The sequence below is a fragment of the Phodopus roborovskii genome, unplaced genomic scaffold, assembly GCF_943737965.1.
Source record: "Phodopus roborovskii unplaced genomic scaffold, PHOROB, whole genome shotgun sequence".
In the NCBI taxonomy this organism is placed as follows: Eukaryota; Metazoa; Chordata; class Mammalia; order Rodentia; family Cricetidae; genus Phodopus; species Phodopus roborovskii.
Genome location: NW_026126511.1, coordinates 40,418,864 through 40,444,529, shown reverse-complemented (window position 1 = coordinate 40,444,529; position 25,666 = coordinate 40,418,864). Strand labels below are relative to the sequence as shown.

At 39.8% G+C, this 25,666-nt stretch overlaps 1 protein-coding gene across 1 annotated transcript in view; it reads left to right on the top strand.

Moving 5' to 3' along the window:
* The first annotated feature begins 719 nt into the window (after positions 1–719).
* Sucla2 (succinate-CoA ligase ADP-forming subunit beta) overlaps positions 720–25,666 on the top strand; it is a 33,029-nt gene continuing 8,082 nt past the window's right edge. The window contains exons 1-6 of the mRNA XM_051195384.1: positions 720–883; positions 7,925–8,105; positions 14,620–14,719; positions 14,827–14,989; positions 19,651–19,779; positions 21,941–22,079. Of these exons, the coding sequence (XP_051051341.1) occupies positions 794–883; positions 7,925–8,105; positions 14,620–14,719; positions 14,827–14,989; positions 19,651–19,779; positions 21,941–22,079 (802 nt within the window). The 5' untranslated portion in view covers positions 720–793. The remainder of the gene's footprint in view (positions 884–7,924; positions 8,106–14,619; positions 14,720–14,826; positions 14,990–19,650; positions 19,780–21,940; positions 22,080–25,666) is intronic.

Genomic DNA, 25,666 nt, shown 5'->3' with positions numbered 1-25,666 from the left:
TAGTAAGGGTTAGAGGCCAGGAAACTACAGAGGAGCCCATGAGAGGAGAAGATAATATGCTTGCTAATAGGACACACGAGAGAGAACATGTAAAATGTCTTTCTGGGCCCTGGGTTATTTCCCAGTTCAAAAGTGATAGCATTTTCTTCTAATTGTATGTATATGCTGTTGTATGTGCTGTTGCATGTATGTGCACAAGGGTATAGGTACCTAAGGAGGCCAGAAGAGGGTTTTAGATCCCACAGGCAGTGGTATGCCTCCTGACATGGTGCTGGGAATTGAGTTGAGGTCTTCTGCAACAGCAGTACCAGCTCTTAACCACTAACCATCCCTCCAGCTCTCTTTCAAAGACATTTTTGCTAATGTTTTCAGAGTGCTGTTAGCTTTAATTAGTGACAAGCTTTCGAGTATTAGGGTGCTCTCTGATTTATTTCATTTAGGCTCTTGTGTCCTAAAGGCTCACACATTCACTATCATGAATTAACCCCATTTTACAGGCGAGGCCACTAGGGCTCAGGGAAAACAAGAAGACAGAAGTGGCGACGCTGCAGTTCTCTAGGAAGTGTTCTGGTGGCCCTTTGTCCACAGGGCACACTTGGAGGCTGAGGTGAAAGATCTGAGGGTCAAAGTTTGCTTTACGCTCGCCAATCCGGTCCGGCCCGGCAGCGACAGGGTTAACCCGAGGCCCCGCCCCTCCTCCCCGGGATGGTCCAGGGTCGCGGGCTCGGTGCGCGTCTGAGACAGCGGCGTCTCTGCGCCTGCGCGGTGCCCAGGGGACGGGTCGGACTCAGAAATGGCGGCGTCCATGTTCTACGGCCGGCAGTTGGCCGCGGCCGCCCTGAGGAGCCACCGGCCGCAGGCTACGCTGCGTGCCGCCGCCCAGGTAAGTCCGTCCGGTCCGCTTCAGGCTCGGGGGTCGGCGGACGAGGCGCGGGGTCGCGGCCGTCCGCGGCGCTGGCTCGTCCCGGGTGTCTTGCGGGGCTCAGCGGTGAGGCTGCGAGCGAGCAGTGCGAGCCGGCGCCCGGGCAGCTCCGCTCGGCTCCAGCCGGCGTCGTCAGGAGGCCCGGCCCGGTGCCCTGGCTGCCGGCCTCGGCTCTCGGGCCGGAGCCCGGGGCCGTCCTGGCCGAGCGCCGCCGCTCCCGGCCCCTTTTGGGTAAGGGGGATGCCCTTCAAGTGTACTTTGATGTCCCCGCAGCTGTCGTCCCCGGGAGGACTCCGGAACACCAGCAGAGTCGGCCTACCCACCGTCCCAAGTCAGTCCCGGTAGTGAGCGCTGGTAACGAGTTTGAGTTTTCCAGCTGATTAGCTGGGGGCGGGGGGGAGAGAAAGATTTTTTTTTTTTTTTTTTAGAGAGGACTTCATTTCTTCAGTCGCTACTGTAGTACCGACTTCTTTCTGTTGCCTTGATATTTAGAGTGTGGCAGATGTTGACCTAAGGTCGTTAGACTTGTCAGCAGCACTGGGGTTGTCATTAATACCAGTTGTCATAGATGACAATCTTGTGGCCGGGACAAGTACTTTGGCCTGAGAGACATAGCATAGATGAAGGCTGAGGTTTAGTTCCCCAACTGTCCGTTTCTGAAGCTGTGTGCTATGTGCTAGTGTCTGCTCTACATCTCAAGAACATAAAAATTGGGTGCTGGGGATGCTGTTCATTTGGTGGAGTGCCTGTCTAGCCTGTAGGAAACTCCGGGTTCCAGGCCCATCATCCCTGTAATCCTAGCACTCAGGGTGGAGGAAGCAAGAAGATCAGACATTCAAGGTCATCATCTTCTACATAGAAAGTTCAAGGCCAGCCTGGGCTACAGGACACCCTGTCGCAAAAGAACAAAACAATTAAACAGCAACAAGCCCCCTAAAAATTGACCCTCGGTGTTAATACCTTAAAACTATAAGAGCAAGATCAGCTAAGATAGTTCAGTTTTTTTTTGTTGTTGTTGTTTTTGAGTATGTTCTGAAGTAACTTTTCAGGTGCAACATATTAAATATATTTAGTTTCCCCCCACTCTTCCCCCTTAAATAATGCTGCCTAGTTTTTCAGAATAAGGATTTACTAAACAGATTGAATATCATTTCATTCTAGTAGTTTTCATCCATTTGGAAATCCAGTTAAACATACCTTTGTCATTGGGTGGTGGTGGCACATGCTGAGAGGCAGAGGCAGGTGGATCTTTGTGAGTTTGAGGCCAACCTGGTCTACAGAGCAGGCTCTAGAGATACACAGAGAAATCCTGTCTCCAAAACAAAACAAACAAAACAAAACAAAAACAAAAAACAGAAATAAAATAAAACAACAAAAGTCTTGGCAGTTCCCTGTGGGCTGTGCAGTATGTTGTCTTTGTTACCGCTCTTTCTCTTTGACTCCAGCAGTAAGAATGTATCTTACCTTGCATTTGTAGATGTGGACACAATGTCTTAGGAGGAATCTTGTTCAAGGTCACACATTAAATTTAGCAATTCAGTTGTGGGTTTGTCTTAGAATTGATCACTTTTTCTTTTTCCTAAAGTTTCCTTTTTTTTTTCTTTTTAGTTGATACATAATGATTTAATTTACATATACTTAATCAAAATCAGGGTAATTAGCATGTTGTTACATCAAATATTTGCATTTCTTTGTCATGAGAACATGCATAGACACCTTTCCAGTTGCTTTAAAACAGAATTACATTATTGATATCCATTATAGGAGAACACCTAAACTCCCTCCTCCTGTTCAACTGTAATTTTGATGCTGCCCTGTCCTTGAGATTATGCAGGAATTGTATTGCTAACAAAATTTAAAACTAATGTAATTTGAAGTTACAGCAGCTAGTACTGCAAGAAACAATTTATTTAACATTTTCAGACATTGAAACTCTTAAAGAGCTGGGCATGGTGGTGCACACCTTTAGTTCCAGTACTCAGGGAGGCAGGGGCAGGTGGATGTCTGAGTGCAAGGCCAGGTGATCTATAGAATGAGTTCCAGGATAGGCAGGGATACACAGAGAAACCCTGTCTCGAAAACCGTTAACTCAAAAAACCAAACTAAACTCAAACTAATGAAAGTGTTCCAACAGTAGTACAGTGGATACTTGTAATGCTTTCACCTAATTTAACACCCCCCCCCAACCACCACAACCACAAGGTGTCTCTGTGCGGTCCTGGCTGTGCTGGAACTCTGCTCTGTAGATTATGCTGGCCTCAACTCAGAGATCTGTTTGCTTTATAGGGGTGTTACCCCACCGCCACCGCCACCCAGCTCCATGTGCCTTCTCATTAAAGAATTATATGCTTGTGTCTGAGAGCCAGAGAGCACCTAACAAAAACCCCAATACTAGACATGAGAAAGCCAAGAAACTCCCAAAACATGCAGCCTATTGCTGTTGCCTTTGTTACCCCCAGAGGTGAAAGCTAAGTCTCTGTTCCTGAGAACACCATGTGCTTCAGAAACAGGGCCCAGAGACCCCTGATCTGGAACTGATCCAATGCTCCCTCCCTGAAGACTGGCATTCAGGGTACCAGAAGGCATCATGAAATCTTCCCAAAGGAGGGAGGCAGCCGACACTCCTACCCTGCTGTGATGCCTGTGAACCACATCAACAACCAGCATGGTAACTAAGGGTATAGTAGTGGCACACAAAAACTTGATGGTAATCAACAACTTTTTAATTAGACCTAAGACCTCTCAATAAGAGGGAGACCATGCTTTATACTGGAAACTTAGCTACTACTCAGTGCTGTTGAAGTCATGGTTATTGGAGGAGAATCTATAGCCGCTAATTAATTAAACCAGTATAATCCCTAACAACAGTCTATTAAAGCTTGTCCTCACACCCATAGATAAGTGTAGTCTTCATCCTTTATGAAGGAAACTTCTCTTTGCAGATGGAGACCACTACAAAAACCACAACCAATGAGAATGCAGTGTTGGGGAGGCCAGTCCATTAGATACATCTACTGAACATTCTCATACCTAAGTCTCAGGTGACATTGCAGAAGAGGGGCCATAAATATATTAAGAGCCAGGGAATCAGGATGAGAGAATCTGAGATTGTGTTTTTATAGTAACATCAGAAGCTATACCCATAAAGTCTCACCAGATGACTGCCCAGATGTGAGCTGAAAAAGGATGACACCAATGGACATGATAAACTGGGTGAAGAAAAGCCCACAAGGCCTCCACCCTACATCAAGAACTATTGGCAACTAAGAAAAGTAGGAAATGGGAGAGGTGGCCTTCCCAGGGAAGAGCACATCAATTAGTTGCTCAGTGCTGAACAATTATCCCTGAAAACATACATACAGGTAGTATTAGATGGTAGCATTTAGGTAGCAAATAGGATTGTATTTAGGAATATATTTGTATATGTGGAAAAAGAAGTGACAAATTAGGAGAGTGGAGAGAGAGGGGTGTATGGGAGCATTTGGATAAGTATAATTAAATTATAATCTCAAAAATTATATATGGAAAACCCCACCATTTCTTTTTTCTGAACCACTTGAGAGTAAGTTGCAGGTCTCATGCCACTTCATCCCTGGATACTTGCTCACATATCTTTAATATTAAAACATTTTGCCGGGTGTGATGGCCCACATATTTAATCCCAGCACTTGGGAGGCAGAGTCAGGTGGATGGATCTCTGTTGAGTTCAAAGCCATCCTGGTCTACAGAGTGAGCTCCAGGATAGCCAAGGCTATACAGAGAAACCTTGTTTTGAAAAACAACAACCACAAAACAACAAACAAACAAACAAAAACCAACCAACCAAACAAAAAGAATAAAACATTTTGAAACTCTTAGTATGTGTAGTACTAGCTACCTGGGGACTGCAATATCAGGATCACTTAATTCCTGGAGTTCTAGACTGGCTTGGGCTATCTCAAAACAAACTATACCAAGACAAAACACCCCCAATCCTCGAGGAATAAGACCTTTTCCCAGTTAACAGTCGTGTACTCATCTATGTAGGAACTTCATTGATTTAAAGTGAATAATGCGTAATCCCTACAGTACCTTTTAGCTCTTATGTTTCAGGAAATGAAATCCTTTTCTGTGGTATTCCTTTTTGATGCATGCAGCTAAGGAGGTGCCGTCTAGTGGCTTAGACTGCTGATTGACTCTTCTTAAAAAGATTTATTTGGTTTTTAATTATGAATATATGGGTATGTGCACATGTGTGTAGGTGCCCATAGAGTCTGAAATTGAGCATCTGATCCCCCAAAGCTGAAGTTCATGCAACTCTGAGCTGTTCAGTGAGGGTGCCGGGAACAGAACCTGGGTCCTCTGGAAGAGCAATAGTATGTGCTCCTAACTCTCTAGCCCCAGCGTTACAGTTTGTAGCATTAGTGACACGCTGTCCCCTATGAACATATTTAAAAAATAATGCGACCACCTTTCCTAGGTTTATCTAGGTTCTTCCTCTACCTTTAATTTTTGAGGTATAGTTTATGTGAAATAAAATCTATGTTCAATCAATCTAATGGCTAGATTGATTTTTCTGTTTGTCTACAACTTTTAAGTGACCACTTGAATAAGATAGGTATCTGAGTTGTCAGCTCACAGTTCTATGCCCTCTTACTTGAAATACTCCCTTGAAAACAAACTACTGATTATGGCTTCTGCCACCATAGGCCAATTTTGACCAGTTTGAACTATGTAAAAGAAGAAGGGCTCAGTGGGTAAAGGTATGCACCACCAAGCTCGAAGTCCTAAGTTAAATCCCTGGGACTCACATGGTGGAAGGAGGGAACTGACTCATGCAAGTTGTCCCTTGACCTCATATGTGTACGCACATACATAAATGTATAAATTAATAAAAAATAGGAAATGTCTTAGAGGTTCTTCTTTTCTTTGGTGTCTTTGCTTGAGCATTACATTTGTGACTTTCGTTCACTATGTGTGAACAGTATGGTTTTTTTTCCCCTCTGAAGTATCCTATTACATAAATGTAATTTACTCTGTTGGTGAACTATTACTCTGTTCACATTTCTATCTTAATGAGTAAGGCTGCTGTGAATGTTACGATCTGTGCCTTTGGGTAGGTATAAGACTCATTTCTGTTGATGATATCTAAGTGTAGGTAAGGAGGTAGACACCCAGGACAGTGGGAAGTTGCTGGCTTCTTCCAGTATTGGAATTAAAGTATTGAGTTAGCCAAATGAAATGCTATCCAGGTTTACTTTTATTATTGTTTCTTCTTGTTCATGTTCTTTTCTTGTCCCCCTCCTTCTCTGTCTCTTCCTCCTCCTACTGTTTCTTCTTCCTTGTCCTCCTCCTCCCTCGGGTGTGTGAGTGAGTGTGAACTCTTTTATGCAAATGGAATTCAGAGAACAACTTTGGAGTCATTTTTCTCTCACCCTTACTGGTTTTGGGGCTTGAATTCAGATCACTAGGCTTGCATGACGAACCACTTTTCCCCACTGAACTGTGTTGTTAACCTTAGCCAGGCTTTAAACTAAATGGATTAGTAATAAATTGTTATGTTATATGTGATTGACTTGTTGGATTAGAGGTTCTCAAACTAGTGTCCTTAAGAATCAACTGATTTATGACTAGGTCCGATTTCTTTGAGTACAATCCAGAGATTCTGATAGAGAATAGATACAGGAATCTGCATCTTAAGAAACAGTATTAATGTGATGCAATAGAGCAAGAACTCATTTCAAAAAAACAGACTTTATGTACTGCTCTTTTAAATTTAACTCTTTTGATGCTATATTTTTGACAAGAATTATGTTTTGGTATGTTGGATTTCATGTGAAAGTAATGGGAGTGTATAGCTAAAGCTTGAGAGTTGGATTTCAGTGCAACTTTGGAAGGCTTTTGTGGCTAATTTGTTCTGTATGTTGCCTTGGATGTTTGAAAGGATTGAGGGCTTTAAAAGGGAAGCCAGGTATTTCAACATTTTGTTAGGTTTAGCTTAGGCTGACTTGAGATGTTGGGACTTGATAGATGTCAGAGATCTAACTGATGTGTCTCCTTTCTGAGTTGTGGCCTTCGTACAGGAAACTGAGAAGCTAGCTGCATATTCTCATTCAGTAGTAAGATACAAGTTAATGATTTCTTTTTGACAATTCTGTTTCAGAAGAAAAAAAAATGTGTTTGGAAGTATGTGTGAGCATTCCCCACAGTGCACGTGTGGAGATGTGAGGACAACTTTCACTTCTGCAAGGCATCTGAGGATTAAACTTAGGTCCCCAGGCTTGCATTGCAAACACCCTTATGCTCAGAGCCTCCCTGTTGGCTTTTTTGCTCATAATTCTGATTAAGTTGATAAACGGGATGGTTTAGTTTTTTTCTCTGTATGAGCATTCTTTGTCATTCTTATTGCCATATGCCATATTTGTTTGCAGATTTTTGTGTGCAAATACACGCTAGAATTAAGCCTCAGAGGATAATTTCACTATTCTATTTCTAGTCCCTACATGTTTTAAATGTTTAATAGAACATTCAGCATGAATTAAAAAGAGAAGGAGTTTGTAGTTGCCATGTTCTCTTGGGAGGAGTGTGGGTCCAAATCATTCAGCTATCATATATCTAATGCCAGAGAATGATAGAGAAAACGATTTATGGAAAAGATGAGATTGGCCTTAGAGCTTCTGTATTTATAATCCAGCTATCCATTTCTTGTAGGGCAGTGGAGATACAGCAATGAAACACAGATGTCAGAGAAGGCCTAGGGATGGATGATGAAGAAACAGTTAAAGTTACAAGGATGACATTTGATATTTAACTGGTAGACTGGCCTTTAGTTTTATATCATAATTCAGGTACTCTATTGTGTTTGTATGGTTTAACGTAGCAATTTTGTTGTGATTATGGAGAACTGAGCAATCTACACTCAAATACGAAGAGGTGGCTTGTTTGTTTTTTCTTTCTTGTAAAACACCTGCCAAACCACTGTCATACTTAAATATGTCTCTCTCTCTCTCTTTTTGTTTTTAGGTTCTGGGAAATTCTGGACTGTTTAACAAGCATGGACTCCAAATACAGCAGCAACAACAAAGGAATCTCTCACTGCATGAATACTTGAGTATGGAATTATTGCAGGAAGCTGGTGTCGCTGTTCCCAAAGGCTTCGTGGCAAAGTCATCAGATGAAGCTTATGCAATTGCCAAAAAATTAGGTACTTAAAACAAAATAAAAAACCTTATTCACTTGACACAGAAACGTGGATAAGATGTGAGCTTTGCTTTTTGTTTAGTGACTTTTGACATTTATTTATTTTGGTAGGTAGGTTCTCATGTTGCCAAGGATGTCTTTGAACTCAGATTCTCCTGTCTTTACCTCCTTAAAAAATGCTGGGATTAAGTGTGTGCCACCACATTTGACTTGTTTGTTTGTCTGTCTACCTATCTACTTTTGAGATGGTACGATTTTACAACTGTTAAAAGTTTACAGTTATTATAAGATGATTTTTGAGCTGTAGTGTTTGTGATTTAGGAACCACTTATATTGGCACTAGGATGTTGAAAGACCCTTTTTAGCTAGAACAGACTTATAGAGAAAGTGATTCTTTTTACTTTGTAGCTTGAAGGATGGTGGCTGTGGTGAGGGTTGGTTTGTTTGTTTGCTTATTTTTTGTTTTAGGAAAACTCTGAAGGGAAATCTTAGCTGTTTATGTGTGTGGCAGTGGAGAGTGTGGCGTGACTTCCTTGCTTGCAGTGTGGGAAACAGATAGATGAGGATGAAGAGGCTGAGCTCTAGGTTAAGCTCCCTACGAGTGAGTTGTGTCTTACTTGCTCACTGACTCATGCCAAAGTCAGAAAGATGCCTGGTAAAATTAGGTTAGAGTTTGTTAAATGAGTTCAGGAGTTGCCCATATTTTTCTACTATGTTCTTTTATTGAGAAAATTTTTAATAACTTTCATTAATTTGGATTTATAGAAATATAAAACAGTTTTTGATTTTAGGAAATAAGCCTAAATTTGCATTTTAAAAGATTTATTTTGAAAACATAATGAAGTAGTACAGTGTATGTACACTGTTTTCTGGTTGAAGTCCGACCAGTTTTTAGGTACATGAGTAGGCAGCCAACTTGGATGGACTTCTGATTACTGTGACTTTAAATGTGCTTTGCTGACCAAACTTTGTGTTTATTAGCTTTTCACACAGACTACAGAACAGTTAAGAAATGTTTAAACTTACATTTATCTTAGCTGTAAAAATGAAAATTTTCTTTAAAAATGAGACTATAACTATATAAACTATGTTTTGAATAAGATGGCTCTCTTCTTGACTTGAGAATCTGACTTTATAGTTTTTATTGTTATAATCAAAATTTCTTTCAAGTTATTTATCAGTGAAATGCCTGTTAATTGAATGCAATGGGATTTGAATTTGTGTGGTTAAATGTCAACAGGTCCTGATTTACTTATTAATGAAGTCAGTAAAACTATATCTACTTCCAAATTATTACTTTTTCCACTTAATTTGTTTTTCTGGAAAAAAAAATTGATAATTATTTTGATACTTTTGATTGTGAGCCTAGCCTTTAACAGCTGAGCTATCTATCTATCTCTCCAGCAGGATCTCTGATACTAATTTCTGACAACTTCTGTGGATTAGGATTTAGGCATGTAAAGGGCAGGTAGGAACTCCTGACTTTTTAAAAAGATTTGCTACTTTTTAAAATGTTATTTGTGTGTAGCGTGTGTGCCTGTGTGAGAACATGTACATCACACGTATGCAGGTGCCCACAGGGCCCAGAAGAGGGCTCAGGATCCCCTGAAACTGGAGCTGCAGGCGGTTGTGAGCCTGCTCTGATGTGGGTCCTGTGCCAGAGGAGTCACTGCTCCTGACCACCAGGGAGCTCTGCCTGGGAGGCCTGTGGAAGAGAGGGAGTTCGTTCTTGATACAAAACACCGAGAATGCCCAAGCACGGTACAGTCTGTGAGAGAGGACAGCACTCTAAGCTCCGAGGGAGGCTCAGGTTCTCTTCCCTGTCGTGTCAGCATCTTCTATGTGTGCCTATAAGGAGCTGTTGCATGAATTAATGGAGTTGATTAAACTATTCCTATTACTAGTTTCCATATACTTGTGAGCGGTGGCATATTGAAAAGGAATGGTCTTTCCTAAGTAAGGCATTTCTGAGATTCTAGTATTTTCAGTTCTGAGGTTTTATAAGAACAATGGAAAATAATCTAGATTAGATTTACAAGAATTCTGCTCATTTTAAATATGTTCCCTTTTTCAACCTTCCTCAAGGTGTGTCTTGGGAATTCTTGCAGCAGCTTATAAATAAACATCAGTGATGACAGCTAAGGTTCTGCAGCCTGGAGTCTTGTGCTAGTGGGGAAGCCAAGCAACAAGTGATACAGAAGAAAGTTATGTATTATGTTAGAAGTTGTTCTGGTGGGGGAAGCAGATCAGAGAAGAGAAAATGATCAGAGGTAGGCAGATTGCATTATTAGGCTTGTCAGCTTAAGTAAGCCTAAGGGGCCATGTGAGACTTCCAGAAGCTTGATGGGACATCTGATTGAAAAGTACTTCAGATGGTACATTAGATTGTTCCTGATGGCAAGGTGGAAGGATGTGAGGTGCAGTGAGGCCCAGGGGCTGAAAGGGCTCTTTTAGGGTTTAGGACCACATAGGCCTTTGTAAATAATTCAGTGGATGTTTAAGCAGTTTTGAGTAGAGTAGCATCTTTTCATTGGTTACTGCTTTTAAGTACTTCCTGGGACTGTGAACCATCCAGATGAGAAGGTGGCTGGCCAGGGCAGGTGCCCAGCTGGAGGGAAGAAGCAGTGGCCAAGACTGCATTGATGGTTGTGGGAGTGAGTGTTCTCTTTGTTCCTAAATGCCACCTTTAGGGCTGTGCTGTCATTTAAGCAGTAAACATTTCCAATGCAGGCTAATTTACAGCATTACTTTTGTAAGTGTTCTTTTGTAGTAATTCTGTGTGTAGTTTTGTTTGTTTCTGTTTTGTTTTCTCAAAACAGTGCTTCTCTGTGTAGTTTTTGAGTCTTTCCTGGAGCTTTCTCTGTAGAGCAGGCTGTAACACGAATACATGGATGACCCAGAGATTGATACTGGAATTCAAACTTAAAGCTGAATATCAGAAAAGCAAAGCAGCTGGCCACTAGCTTCTTACCTCTGGCTCAGGCTGAAAGGGCTGAGCCACACACCAAGTCTCAAACTGCTGCCTCTCTGTGGCTGAAGAACAAATGTCTCTCTGAGACCTTGCTTCTGTCTTATAATATACACTTCCCTAATGTTGGGATTAAACGTGTGTGTAGTGAGATATTCACCCTGCTCGCACCTGTCCCCACCCCAGTGGGTGTGGGCGGTCAGTGCAACAGGTGCAAGCAGGGTGGATATCTCCCTACAGGTGTGAGCTATAATTCTCTTTTAGACTGATTCACTCTTGTGGCGTTGGATTTACAGAGATCCAGCTACCTCTTAATCCTGAGTCCTAGGATTAAAGGTGTGTACCGCCACCTCCTAGCTTCTGGCTTCTGGGATTAACGGTGTATACCTGGCTTCTATGGCTTGTGGCTGACTTTGCTTTCTAAATCCTCAGGCAAGCTTTAATAAATCATAAACAATATATCACCACACCAGGCTGGCCTCAAGGTCACAGAGATCCACCTGCCTCTGCCTCCTGATTGCTGGGGTTAAAGGCACGCATCACCATCACCCGGTTTGTAGTTTACTTTTTGTCTTTGTTTTGTTTTTGTTATTTATTTTTTGAGACAGGGTTTCTTTGTGTAGCTCTTGTCCTGATTGTCCTGGAACTTGCTTAGTAGACGAGGCTGGCCTTGAACTCAGGAGTTCCACCTGCCTCTGCCTCCCAGTGCTGGGATCAAAGGTTCGCACTGCTATGCCTGGCATAGTTCACCTCTTACTTGATCACCAAAAGCATTTATTGTCTCATTTATTGGTTTGTTCATTCTGCTTTGTGCAGTAGGAAATGACTTTTTCTCATAGTAGACAACCCATCTCAAATACATATTTATAGGGTAGAGGTTATATCCCAGAGACAACTTTGTGCTTGAGATACAGCAGTAGCGCTAGTATGAGGCCCTATATTCTTTTGCCATAATATGGTAAATGATACTACACTGCTAAGGTAGGCAAAATGTTAAAGGCAGAATGAAGCAGACCAGAAATTCCATATGTCTTTGCCACAAGAATGTCTTTCTAAAAGGTTATTACCCTTAACTACGAACAGTGAATAGCATCTAGATTAACTATCCATTTTGCTAGGTTTGGGTGGGAATGCTCCAGTGTAAGTGCATGTGAGGCCAGAGGGTATTATTGTTATTGGGGTATGTGTGTTTGTGCACAGAGGGAAACCTTTGGGTTCTCTTCTGTGGGTCTTGGAGATTGATCTTGGGACCCTAGGCTTGTGTGGCAAATGCTTTACTTGATGAGTATCTTATTAGTCCTCCAGTTATGTTTTTGAGACAAGGTCACCTATTGAACATGGAACTCACAGTGTCAGTGAGGTTGGCTGTCTATAGATGTGCACCTGTGCCTGGCTTCTTATGTGGGTGTTGGGATCTGAACTCAGGTCCACATGCTTGCACATAAGCAACTTAGCTGCTCAGCTGTCTCCCTGACCCCAAGTTTGTTGGTTTTGTTTAGTAATTTAGAAGGGGAGAACATAGTGTTTTTCTGATGGTTAAAGAAGAAGTATTATTCTATTTATAAACTATGTGAATGACTTATGAGCATAGCATTTGGGAATTTTTTAATATGCCTGTCTCCTAACTCATAGTAAGTCACTGCTCAGTGATGAATGGTGACAGAATTTGCACAATGCATCACCAGTCCAGGCATTAGAATTATCTAAAGTCCTGCTTAAAGTAGTGTTTGTGATTCAGCATTCACAAGTTTACATCTGAACAGAGAGATTGGGAATTTTTTTTTTAAATTATTTAGACTTGTTTATACGTATGAATATTTTGTCTGCATATATCTATATTTGTGCACTACATGTGTCCCACGTGCCTGCATAGGTCAGAAGAAGGTATTGGATTATTTAGATTCGGAGTTAAGGATGGTTGAGTCACCATGAGGGTGCTAAAAACTGAGCCTTGTTCTGCTTGATGTGTGACAGTGATCTTAACCACTGATCCAGCTGTGAGAAGTTTTAAGGCAACATTTTAGTCTCAGTGTTGTGCTTTTAATACCTTCCAAAGCTTTAGTTTGAGAATTGCAAAATACTTTTAGTACACTATTTCAGAAATGATTTAATGTGTCTAATCTTTCAAAGGCATAGATCTTTTTGTAAATATTTATTCTTTTCTTATATTTACATCACCAACCATTGTTTCCCTTCCCTCCTCTCCCATTCCCTTCTCCCACCTTTCCTCTTCCCCAGATCCACTCTTCCTCCATTTCCCTCTAGAAAAGGGCAGACCTCCCAGGACATCAACCAAATATACCATAACAAGTTACAATAAAACCAGGCATATGTTCTCATAGCAAGAGTGGATGAGGCAACCCAGTAGGAGGAAAAGTGTTCCAAGAGCAAGCAAGAGAGTTAGAGACAGCCCCTACTCCCACTGTTAGGAGTCCCTAAAGAACACCAAGCTATATAACTGTAACATATATGCAGAGGACCTAGATCAGACCCATAAAGGCTCCCTGATTATTGTTTGTGTCTCTGTGAGTCCATATGAGTCTTGATTAGGTGATTCTGTGAGCCATGTTCTTGTGTTGTCCTTGACCCCTCTGGCTCTCCTGTGGAACTTTCTAAGCTTAGCCTAATGGTTGGCTGCTCATATCAGTTGCTGGATGAAGCCTCTCTGATTGATGATGATTATGCTAAGGCTCTGGTCTACAAGTATAGCAGATTATCATTAGGAATCATTTCATTGACTTTTTTTGCCAATCATGTTTGGCTCTATCCTAGGTCTCTGGTTCCTGGCCTTCCAGGCAGTGTCAGGCATGGACTCCCTCTTATACATGGTTCTCAAGTTGGACCAGTCATTGGTTGGCCACTTCCACAAGTCTGTGCTACCTGTATCCCAACACATCTTGTAGGCAGGACAGATTGTAGGTTGAGGGTTTTGTGGCTGGGTTAGTGTCCCAGTCCCTGCACTGGAAGCCTTGTGTAGTTATGGAAGATGGCTAATTCAGGCTCCATGTCCCCATTACTAGGAGTCTTTGCTAGGGTTACCCTCATATGTTCCAGGGAGTTGACATTGCATGAGGTTTCAACCTTGCTCCCAAAATGCTCCTCAATTCCAGTTGTCTCTCCCAGTACTCTTTCCCTCCATCTCTCCAACTTTACTTAATTTCCCCTGTTTCTATCCTGTCCCAAGTCCACCCATGAGATATATTCTGTTTCCCCTTCCCAGGGAGATCCATGCATCTCCCCCGCCCCCAAGCCTTCCTTGTTACTTAGCATCTCTAGGTGTGTGGACTGTAGCATGATTATTGTTTACAGCTGATATTCACTTATAACTGAGTACCTATTACATTTGTCTAATCTTATAAAGGCATAGCTCTTTTAGATGGTGAATGCTCTACTTTCAAATCTAGAAAATCTTACATGGAATGTCTCAGTCTTGAGAGTGTAGATTAATGGAACTTCATTTAATAACACCTATTAGTATGAGTGTTAAATAAAATACTGTCTTTCATGTGACTCCCTGATTCCTGTGTAATAAAAAGTATTTTTCTTCTAGGGTCAAAGGATGTTGTGATAAAAGCACAGGTTTTAGCGGGAGGCAGAGGAAAAGGAACGTTTTCAAGTGGCCTCAAAGGAGGAGTGAAGATAGTTTTCTCGTAAGTCACAGTTTTTATCATATTGTTAGAAACACTGACATTTACTTTGGGTATAGATTTTTCTCAGTTGGAGAACAGAAGAATTTGAATTCTTTTTCTTATTATAGTCCAGAAGAAGCAAAAGCTGTTTCCTCACAGATGATTGGGAAGAAATTGATCACCAAGCAAACAGGAGCAAAGGGCAGAATATGCAATCAAGTTTTGATCTGTGAGCGAAAATATCCCAGGAGAGAATATTACTTTGCAATAACAATGGAGAGGTCATTTCAAGTGAGTACTTGAAGATAAGACACATAAGGATTTGTTCATGGCTTTCAATTTCAGAAGTTGAACATTATGCATTTGAGGAATAAGAAGTATTATTTGTAACACAGAGAATTTGTCATTTTTAAAAATCAGTATGGTAAAATTTGAAATGTAATATAATTTTTAAAAAGCTTTAGGAAAAACCCCACTGTAATACATTGGATTTTCAAGTTGTTAATTCGTTAGAAATAGCTTAAATGTCTGAAGATCATATTTGGGTTAAAGGACTGTGGAAATTAGTTCCTTGCATAGCAAAATAGTCTTACCAAAGCAAAAGTCAGAATAGACAAAAGCATATATCTCCTGTCCTGTTCTTTTTCTACTTCTAGGTATATTTGATTTTACTCTTTGTTAAAATGTTATGAGTTGATGGTTACATTAAAAAGGGAGTGAATACAGTTTTAAAGGAACATGGCATTTTAAGGCACATCAGCACAACTTTCTTTCTATGGTACCTAAAGTTCAAGCATTGAACATAGGCATTAGCTTCAGTTAGGCCTTCACAGAGAAGATGTGTGGATGGTAGCCTATATTGTAACTGGCCTTTGGGGCTCAGTAAGTGTTTACGAACAAGTATCTTAAAAGTTTTAATTTTTATAAGAGGTATTTCTTGAGATATAACACTAGGTGGTAGTAAAAACTCACTCAATGATTTTAGAAAACATTCATTCTTCAGTGGGAGACAGCTCTGTAGGTAATTTGTACCTACAGAGACAGCTCTGTAGGTAATTTGTAAGTTATTTCAGAAAGTACACGGCACTAATCTTAACCACATAGATTTGCAGAAGTTGTGTTTTATGCATTTACTTGCTTTCTTTACATACTCATTTTCTACTTGGTATACATCAGTACCTTTTGTTGTGTTAGTCAATGTCTGGACAAACTAAGAGAGACTTTATGGTTTTTTTTTATTATATTTATTTTGTTATAGTGTGTGTGTGTGTACGTGTGTGTGTGTGTACATGTGTGTGTGAGTGTGTGTACAAGCATGCATGGGTGGAGATCAGCAAGCTCCCAGGACCCTGGCTTCAGCATCAGTGGGTTATGGAGTATGGTGTTTGCCTAGACTTCTTTCTTTATTAAAAGCTCCTTTTGAGCCAGTCTCACTCTGAAGTTCATGCTCACCTCAGACTTGCATGGATCCCTTTGCCTTAGCCTCCTGGGTGCTAAGGTTACACTTCTGCCCAGAATGACTTACTTTAAATGTAGTGGATGTGGTGAACTGAATGCTTTATTGTTGAGGAAACTGAGTATGTTGTTAAAGATATGGCATAGCATCTGGGAGAGGATCAAAGTATAGTTCACTTTAATAACTTGAATATACAGAGAAGCATTTGGGTCTTTTCTTACTAATGCAGATATGCCTTTATTTCAATTATAAATGTACTATATTTGTAATGATTCAGAATGAAAATACTAGCAAAATGAAATCATTTGGTCAAAACCACCACGCTCATTTTGTTGAGACAGAGCATCCCTTTACACTCCCTGATAGCAAATTATAAAGTCCTTTGATGTTATCACCTTAGATTGATGTAGAATTGGTTATGCTTTCTGAAGTATGACCAGCTTTGAGAAAATTTCATGGATAGGTCTCGGTTGAGCAAACAAATCGGGCAGCAACTGGGGACACAGCTCATTGTTCACATAGTGTGAATAGGCTCTAGAGTTTAAAACCAGCCTTATCAAAAATCATTCAGCAATTAAAGCTAGGAAGAAAAGGCTATTTCTTGATTGAATTAAAATTGTATACAGGGCTAGGTATGGTGATGTGTGTTATAAAACCTGTACTGAGGAAACTCAGGTGGGAAGCAGGAGGCTCTTGAGTTTAAGGCTGTTTGGGCTTCCTAAAGCACATCAGTCAGCCAGGGTTCTTTTTTCTTTTATACTTTAGTTGGGGTTCCTCTGGTCGTTGGTAGCAACACATGAGAATACTTGAGCAGGTATAACTGTGAGTCAGTGTGCCAGAGGGATGGACATCAAGTTACCCACTCTAGCACTTTGTTAAATGAGAGTTACCAACATTTGCCTGCTGCCTTTTGTTATTAACTTTGTCCCAAGAAAATCCAGTTCATCAAATACCTTTGCTACTTTACTTTTCTAGTAAAACTTGATAACCTTCAGGGGCTGGTGAGATGGCTCCAGAGAGCCCTACCTGTTCTTCTAGAAGTCCTGAGTTTAATTCCCAGCGACCACATGGTGGCATACAAACCATCTGTAATGAGATCTGGTGCCCTCTTCTGGTAGGCAGGGATAATGCAGACAAAATACTGTATACATAATAAATATTTTTTTTTTTTTTTTTAAACTTGATAAACTGCTGAATAAGTGATTCACCTGATTGTCAGATTTTTGCTTTTGGCCTGAGGTAGATGTATAAAAAGTACTAAAACAATTCCATAAGTTTTTCTTAAATAGATCTTTATTATAGTGAGTGCCTTCTATATACTTTAAATTCAAACTTATTTTAAGGCAAGAATTCTTGAAAGACAAAAAGGACAAAAAACTTAGATTTGAAAGTGAAAATAACATTTTTCTAGAAATTAAATTATTTTGAACTATTATGACTGAGTTTTAAAAGTTAAAACTAAAAGTCATTCTGAAGTGATTTTCAAAGTACATATAGAAAATGAACAGATCCTTATTTACCTGTGAAGGATGTCATAGAATTAGTATGAATACTTTTCACTTTGTTTTATATATTATTTCATAGGTATCAATTTTTAAATTGGAAGATAGTTCTAATTCCTTTTTCTTTTTACATTTTTATTTTATTTTGTGTGTGGTATGTGTTTATGTGTGTATGTGCAAACAACTGCCCACATTCATCTGTGTTTTAGTATATAATAGGTTAAAGTCAGGACAACTTACAGGATTCAATTCTTTTCTCTTCCCTCTGCCTTGTGGGATTTGGGCTATCAAACAAATATCCTCATGTTTGGGGGTAATGTCGTCATCTGCTGAACAATCATCCTCCCTCCCTCCATCCCTCCCTCCCTTCCTCCATCCCTCTCTTTCCTGAGACAGGGTTTCTCTGTGTAGCCCTGGCTATCCTGGAACTTACTCTGTAGCCCAGGCTGCCCTTGAACTCTAATAGCCACCTGCTTCCTTCCTTTTTCTTTCTGCTGATTTTATTGTTATTTGAATCTTAGTCTATTTGAGAGTTTGTTAGTGTTGACCTTTCTAACCAGCTAATTCTTAGTTTTGTTAATTGTTTTAGAATTGTGTTTGAATCTCTGTCATACTATCACCAAATGGCTGTTGAATGTTCTAGGATGTTACCATTGGTTATGTTTTATGATGGCTACTCAAATGAGTCTTCCCAGCCACTCTGACTACTGCTCCTCCCTTGTCAGCTGTCAGCAGTTAAGAGCAGTGTCTTAGTCAATGTTCTGTTGCTGTGAAGAGACACCATGACCACAGCAACTCTTATAAAGGAAAGCATTTAATTGTGGTGACTTGCTTACTGTTTAGAGGTTTGATCCATTTTCATCTTGGCGGGAAGCAAGGCAGCATGTAGGCAGACATGATGCTAGAGAAGAAGCTGAGAGTTCTTACATCTTACAAGAGGAAGTGGTCTGTCTTCCTGGGTGTGACTTGAGCATATATGAGACATCAGAGCCTGTTTGCACAGTGACACACTTCCTCTAACAACCTATTCCAACAAGGCCATACCTCTCAATAGTTCCACTTACTTTGGGAGCCATTTTCTTCAGGTAACCTCAAGCAGTATGATCCTCAAAATCCCTAACAGCATTTTAGGTTACCTAGGAGAGTGAGGAATGAAAGAATGAAGGACTAGGAGTTAGACAGATTCCCAGAGAGGCAGACAGATAGGGAGAAGGGCCATATCTAGATAATAAAGATGGTGAACTTGCAAGATAGCCTTTTCTTCTTATGACCAGAGACAAGTCTTAAAAAGATCTTATGATATTTTCTCCTGACAGTGAGGCCCCTGCTGATTTAATCACTTGTACTTGTATCTTATTATTATTTTTAACATTGCTTGTGGCAGTAGCCAGGGCTGTTCTTGCAAGGTGGTTTTTGTTAGGAGCACTTTCCTGCCAGTCTGGTCCCACCTATCTTGCTTCCCTATTGGCCAACAGTGCTTTATTCACTAACTAATAAGAAAAACTTACTTACAGAATAGCATCTCTCACCATCTCCTCTTTTCTGTCTAAATAAAAAGAAGGGCATTCCCCACCAGGTTTGTTTTCTTTTTATTTGCTTGTAGGAAGACTAGGAGCTTAGAAAACATGCAAATACTTCCTTAGATGCTTTCTTGTTTTTACTTAAGCAATACTCTAATGTCTCTTTAGTTTTATGTGAAAAATGCATGTTATATTTCATGTATTTGATTATATTTACTTATTTGGTATAAGCATGTGTATTTTTTATCTTTTTCTCTTGAAGACAATGTATCATTTCTGTTTTCTTTTTCTGCTTTTCCATTCTTCAGTTAACCATTTGTAGTGGTTATTTGTTGGAGATATGTTACATTGTCAAAAAAATTTAAATATGATGTGGAGGCAGTAGATACCCAAATCTGACAGTGTATAGATTAGTTTTAAAGTTGTACAGAGTCTAAAGTAAAATGTGATGCTTTTCTTCTTCATATCTTGTAGGGTCCTGTATTGATAGGAAGTGCACAAGGTGGTGTTAACATTGAAGATGTTGCTGCCGAGAATCCTGAAGCCATCATTAAAGTACCTGTTGATATAATAGAAGGCATCAGAAAGGAACAAGCTGTGACAGTATGTTATTTTCTGAAACATCTTTAGTTTTTAATTAGATAATTATAATACTTACTGTAAAACACTAAACAATTAAAGCAGTTTAATTTCTTTTTTAAAATTGCAGTTTTTGGAATTACCTACAGTGCTTTTTTTGTAAGCTCTTTAAATATTTTTATGTTTCTTTAAAAACAGGGCTGCTTTTAAATGGGCCACTGTGTCATTGCTGTATCTAGTAACATTAGCAGGAATTCCCTTAATGTTTTCACATATCCAGTCATTCCCAGTTCCCTGATTATCTAATTATTGATTCTTAGAGAAGTTACCCGAGTCAGGATCCACAAGAGGTTCTTCACTCTGACTCATTAATTTGTCCTGCAGTACCTTTTTTCTAATTTATTGGTCTTTTCCTCACTTTCAAATTTCAGTTTAGTTTTTGAAGAATCAAGGGTGATTATCAATCATCGATTTTCATAGTGCGAGTCATTGTAAATGTTTCCTATCCCCATTTTTCTCTGTAAATTGTATATAGTGGTAGAGAGGCAGTCTTAAAACACACACACAGAAACATTTGTTTATGGTTTCTCAGGTTTTCTGTGCTGTCCTTTCCTCCCACTCCACCTAAGCTCTGTATGTCTGCTCCTTCTAAACAAAGTGCTTTGTGAGAATTGCTTGATATTTTAATGATATTGATGAATTAGATTATTTGGTTTGTGTAGAAAAGAAAGTTAAATAGTTTGCTGTGGATATAAACACAAGGCTTATCAGTTGCTGTGAGAAAACATTAAAATAAGCTTAGTTATGGAAGTATAGCAACAGCAAGCTTTGACTGACATAAGGCTCACAGGACAGAAGAGGTTTCTCTAATGAGACCCGTGGTATAAACAGATGAGTGGGTAAATATGCAAAAAGCAGTTTTGGTTTATTAGGAGTTATATGAGAGTGATGACTAGAATGCAGTTCAGATGGGGAAGCAAATGTTTAATTTATAAGAGCTAAGATAAAGCATTTTGAAAATAGCAGGAATGATGTGTCTCTCAGTGCTTAGCAATATAATGGCATATTGGATTAATGAGGACCATTTTCCAATTCTCAAATGTGTAAGTCTATACAAAGCTAATGAAAATCCTTATAGTGAAATGGTGCTTATATAGTATTATTTTTCATTAAAAAAATGACCAAGTGACTTTTTTTTTCTTTTTTTCTTTTTTTCTTTTCTTTCTTTCTTTCTTTTTTTTTTTTTTGTTGGCTACTTTATTTTTTTGCTATATGGCTCTTTACATGAATCATATTCTCCTTCAAAGGAATTATCTGTAGTGTTTCTGAGCAGACTACTGTCATGTGTTATCACTGTTTTAAAATTTCTTATGGAACTTTGAAATTGATAATTGTTCCAGCTGGGAAAATAGCTAGGTGGTAGAACACTTGGCATGCATGTAGCAGGTCCTAGGTTCAGTGTGTGGCAAGAACCCACTAAGGGGAGGGATACTTGCTTCATCATAGACATTGTGAACGAGAACTGCTGGCTTGTGACTTTAATATTTGTTGTTTAAAATGTTTCTAGATGTCTCTGGTTCAGATTTCAGCTCAACTCTGTAACTGGTCTAGATGAGAGACTTAAGTACCTGCATCTCTAGGGCCTGCCAGAGAAGAGTTCTGAATGGATGTGATAATGTCCTTTAGCTGTTTCTGTCCTTTTGGCCCAGGAGACACGCCTTGTGTTACCTTAAAGAGGAAGTAGGATGCTTTAACAACTTTAGTCAGTGTTTGGACTGTTGAGATTATCAACCTACTTTTTAGATGTAGTTTTCACTAACCCTGAATCTCTTTTTCTTGTATGTGTCATTGTGAGTTTTAGTATATGTGCTGCTGAGCGCATAAGTCTCCATTTCAGTTTAGGTTGTCTATAAGCTCAGAGGCAGTGGGAGGCTACGGAATGAATGCTGGGACTGTAATCTAGGATAATGGCCAGCACTTGACCTCTGGGTCAATTCTGACTTGTAAAATGGCCATAAAACCTACCCTGTGAGGATTCTGAAGTACCAGGTTTTGTTGTTTAACCCTTCGGTGGTTGCTCTTTCAGTGATTGTTAACCACAGCTCATGCTTATCTTTTTAAATGATAAAGTTTTTGTTTGTAATATTTTAATGCTCACTGCTACTAAAAAGGCTGTTATTTTCAGCTTGCACAGAAAATGGGATTCCCGACTTACATTGTGGATTCTGCAGCAGAAAACATGGTCAAGCTTTATAATCTTTTTCTGAAGTATGATGCGACTATGGTAGAAATAAACCCAATGGTAGAAGATTCTGATGGAGAGGGTAATGTATCTTCTTCTATCGGGTGGTGCCTTGTGTCATCTAAGCAGGCAGGACTCATTCCTGTGTAGTAGCTTATGTTCTCATCAACTGAATGTGAGCAGATTTGAAAGAAACCCACTGAAACACAGATTAGTGTTGCACTGCCTCATATGGTGACCACCAGTCTGTCACAGGTGTCTGTCTGTCACGGGTGTCTGGTTAAATTAATGAAAATGATGCAATTTGAAAATCCAAGTGAGTAGTCACATCAATTACATCCCAGGGGTCATCATATCAGAAGGGACAGAAATGGAGCATTTCCACTTGGGCAGAAGGTCCTGAGGAGCAGCCGGGTTGGAGTAATGAGGGTTGTGATCTGGGAGAATTAGCCATCCAAGGCTGCATGCCTGCATCTTTTGTGTGAAAGGGTATGCTCAGGCATGAAGTCATTTCAGGATTTGGAGCCACCAGAGAAGAGGAGCTTGTTTGCCTGTGGGCTCCCTTTAGCATGTTGTAACCATACGCCATTACATCATTTAAATTACTGTGCCGTCCACATAGACAGGGTTATTGTGTGTGTGTGTGTGTGTGTGTGTGTGTGTGTGTGTGTGTGTGTGTGTGTAGTTTTATTTCTACTCGAATTTTTTTCTTGTTATTTTGTATTAACTACTATAATTTCTTTGGTTTTGTAATAGGCTCTTTGGACAGCTAGCTCTTCTTAAGTATTTGTAGTCCTTTCACTTTTATGCTGACAGTTATTTCTGTTCTTTATCAAAAAGACTAATTTGTATTTAGTCACTTATACGATAATGAATAAATTGTCCTGTAATAATAAGCACAGTTTGTAAAATAGAATATAATGAAACATTTTCAAAGAGTGAGGAGTTACCCATGTAAAATATCTGGTATTGTTGTTCTGATTATGTTATTTGAGAGAGGTAAATTAACCCTGAAAACAAGCCCATGGATTTGTTCCCACTGAATTATAGCAGCTACGATCTGCTGCTGTGGGAATGCCTTCATGCTCTTAATCGGGCGTGCTTTTCTTTGTGTACTAAAGTGTGTGTTAAGGACATTGTGTGCTCGTTAGAGACAGCAGTGCTGGGCGGGGGTTGCTGCCCAGGACTGTCTGTCTGTGCATTGCCTACTGGGCCATACTACTCTCTCTGTGCCTTCACCTCTTACCTTAAAAATCACACAGAAGAACCTTTTCTAGTTATCCTTCTGACTGTATTGTGATTGTCTTTCATTCAGATTTTAGAAGATTTTTGGGTCAAATAGTATTTTTAAGGTATGTTTTGATCTTTCAGCATTAAGATTTTGTGATACCTTTTCCCAAGGCAGATTTCTTCTCATTCCCCTAAATTCTAATATATTTTCAGAGTCATTCTTGCTGCATATTTTGCATGAAGTGGGTTTTATCTTCAAAATGATGATGAAGAAATGGTGTTTTATCTAATTTGGTCAGTTTCTACTAATGTGTTTTTTCCATGTTTGTTGATGCTCTTTGTTTACCAATGTCAATTTTCTATGTCTGATAAAGCAGATTCATAGCTTGAAGTGACCAGTTTTTTTCCTTTTAGTTCTAGTCTAGAAGGCCAGAATGGTTCCCAGGTGTTAGCAGGATTGCATGTTTTCAGAGACTGTAATGAAGAACCTGTTGCGCTCTTTGGTCTGTAGGCAGGTACTTCCTTCCAGTCTCTGTGTTGGTGGCCACAGTGGCTCTTTTGTCTTCTGTGTATATCTGCCTGCTCCTCTGGTTTTCCCTTGTGAGGATGCTCCTGGTTCCTGTAATCCAGGATATGCGATGTCACCATCCTTACTTTAACCATATCTGTAGAAACTCCACCATATCCAGTATTACAGTTTCTGTGAAGTAGTGACTTACTTGCTATAGTACACAAATTTGATAGTTTTTTTTTTTTTTTTTTTTTACTACTTTGGTGGCATCTGGATATTTTTGTATTAGTTCTTAATATAAGTCAGAAATTAATGTAATGAAGTATGTTTACTCACCCTTAAAAACTCTCTTCTCTCACCTGTCCCCTCTCATTTTCTGTTCTTTTTTGTCTAATATCCATTTTTAACTAAAACATTAGAAAGTATGTTCTTAATTATTCCCGTAAACATTGTAAACTGTACGCATTTTCCATCTTGCTTTATTTACTTAGTCATGTATCCTGGTAATATCTCCAGGTTTATAGACATTTTGTTTATTTAGGATCCTAACTTCTTTTTTTGGCATTTGATCTGCATATTCTTCTTAATCTTATTGTTTGATTTTGCTCACCTTGGGGGAACTTAATAAAAATTTTAGTTTTTGTCTTAGTTAGGGTTTTTACTGTTAGGAAGAAATACCATGACCGTGACAACGCTTGTAAAGGAAAACATTTAATTGGGCTGTCTTACAGTTTCAGAGATTAAGTCCATTATTGTCATGGCAGGACATGACAGTGTGAAGGCAGACATGGTGCTGGAGAAGAAGCTGAGTTTATATCTCTAGCTGCAGGCAATGGGAGGAAGAGAGTCTCTACTGTGCATAGCCTGAGCAGGAGAGATCTCAAAGCCTGCCTTCACAGTGACACACATTTCTTCTATCCTTGACTCTATAGTCAGAGCAATGTGGCTAAAGCTGCCAAGTTCTGCTGCTTGTTGGAGCTGGAGCATGAGCCTCTTATTCAATCATGTCTTCATTTGCATTCTGTTTTCAATGGCTTTCTTCACTGCCTTAACTTTGCTAATTCGAAATTAGTCTGTAGACTAGGCTGCCCTTAAATTTAGAGATTTTCCAATGTCTGCCTTCTGAGTGCTGGGATTACAGGCATGCACCACCACACTTGGCTCTTAGCTTTCCCTTAGTTTCTTTGTACAAGTTGGAAACTTAGCTGGGTGGGGTCCTGCCCTGAGGTCACCACTCCCTTTATTCCATTTAACATCCAACTCTTCTTTAATCTGTTTATCTCCTTGAATTTAGGATTTAGCTCCATTCCACTTACTGGTGTCACTTTTTTACCTCATTCAGTACATTTTGTATTTTTACTTACTCAGCATTCTCCTTTTCATTATAAAGTGTTGCATAATGTTCATAAGGTAAACACTAGTAACCACAGGACAGTCTGTACTAGGTTGCTTTGAGATTTCCTTTGCCAATTCAATTAATCCAAAAATTCACTTTAGCCTCAGACAGACTTTTTGGACAGTGACCAAAAGCATCCACATTCTTAGCCAAAGTATCACAAGAATAGTCTCTAGGCTACATACTAATTCCCCCCCCCCCCAGACCTCTTAAGTGTAGCCTTCACAGTTCAAATTACCCTTAGCACCAGTCTTCCATGTTCCTACTAGTATGGCCCAGTAAGCAGTGCTTAAAGCATTTCACTGCTTTCCTAATCCAAAATCCCCAAAACCACATTCCTCCAAACAAAAGCGTAGTTAATCCATCACAACAATACCCCACCACTACTAGTACCAACTTCTTAGGGTTTTTACTGCATTGAAGAGAACCATGACTACAGCAGCTTTTATAAAGGAAAACATTTAATTGGGGCTGGCTTACAGTTTCATTTCAGAGGTCTAGTCCATTATTTTCATGACAGGAAACATAGCAG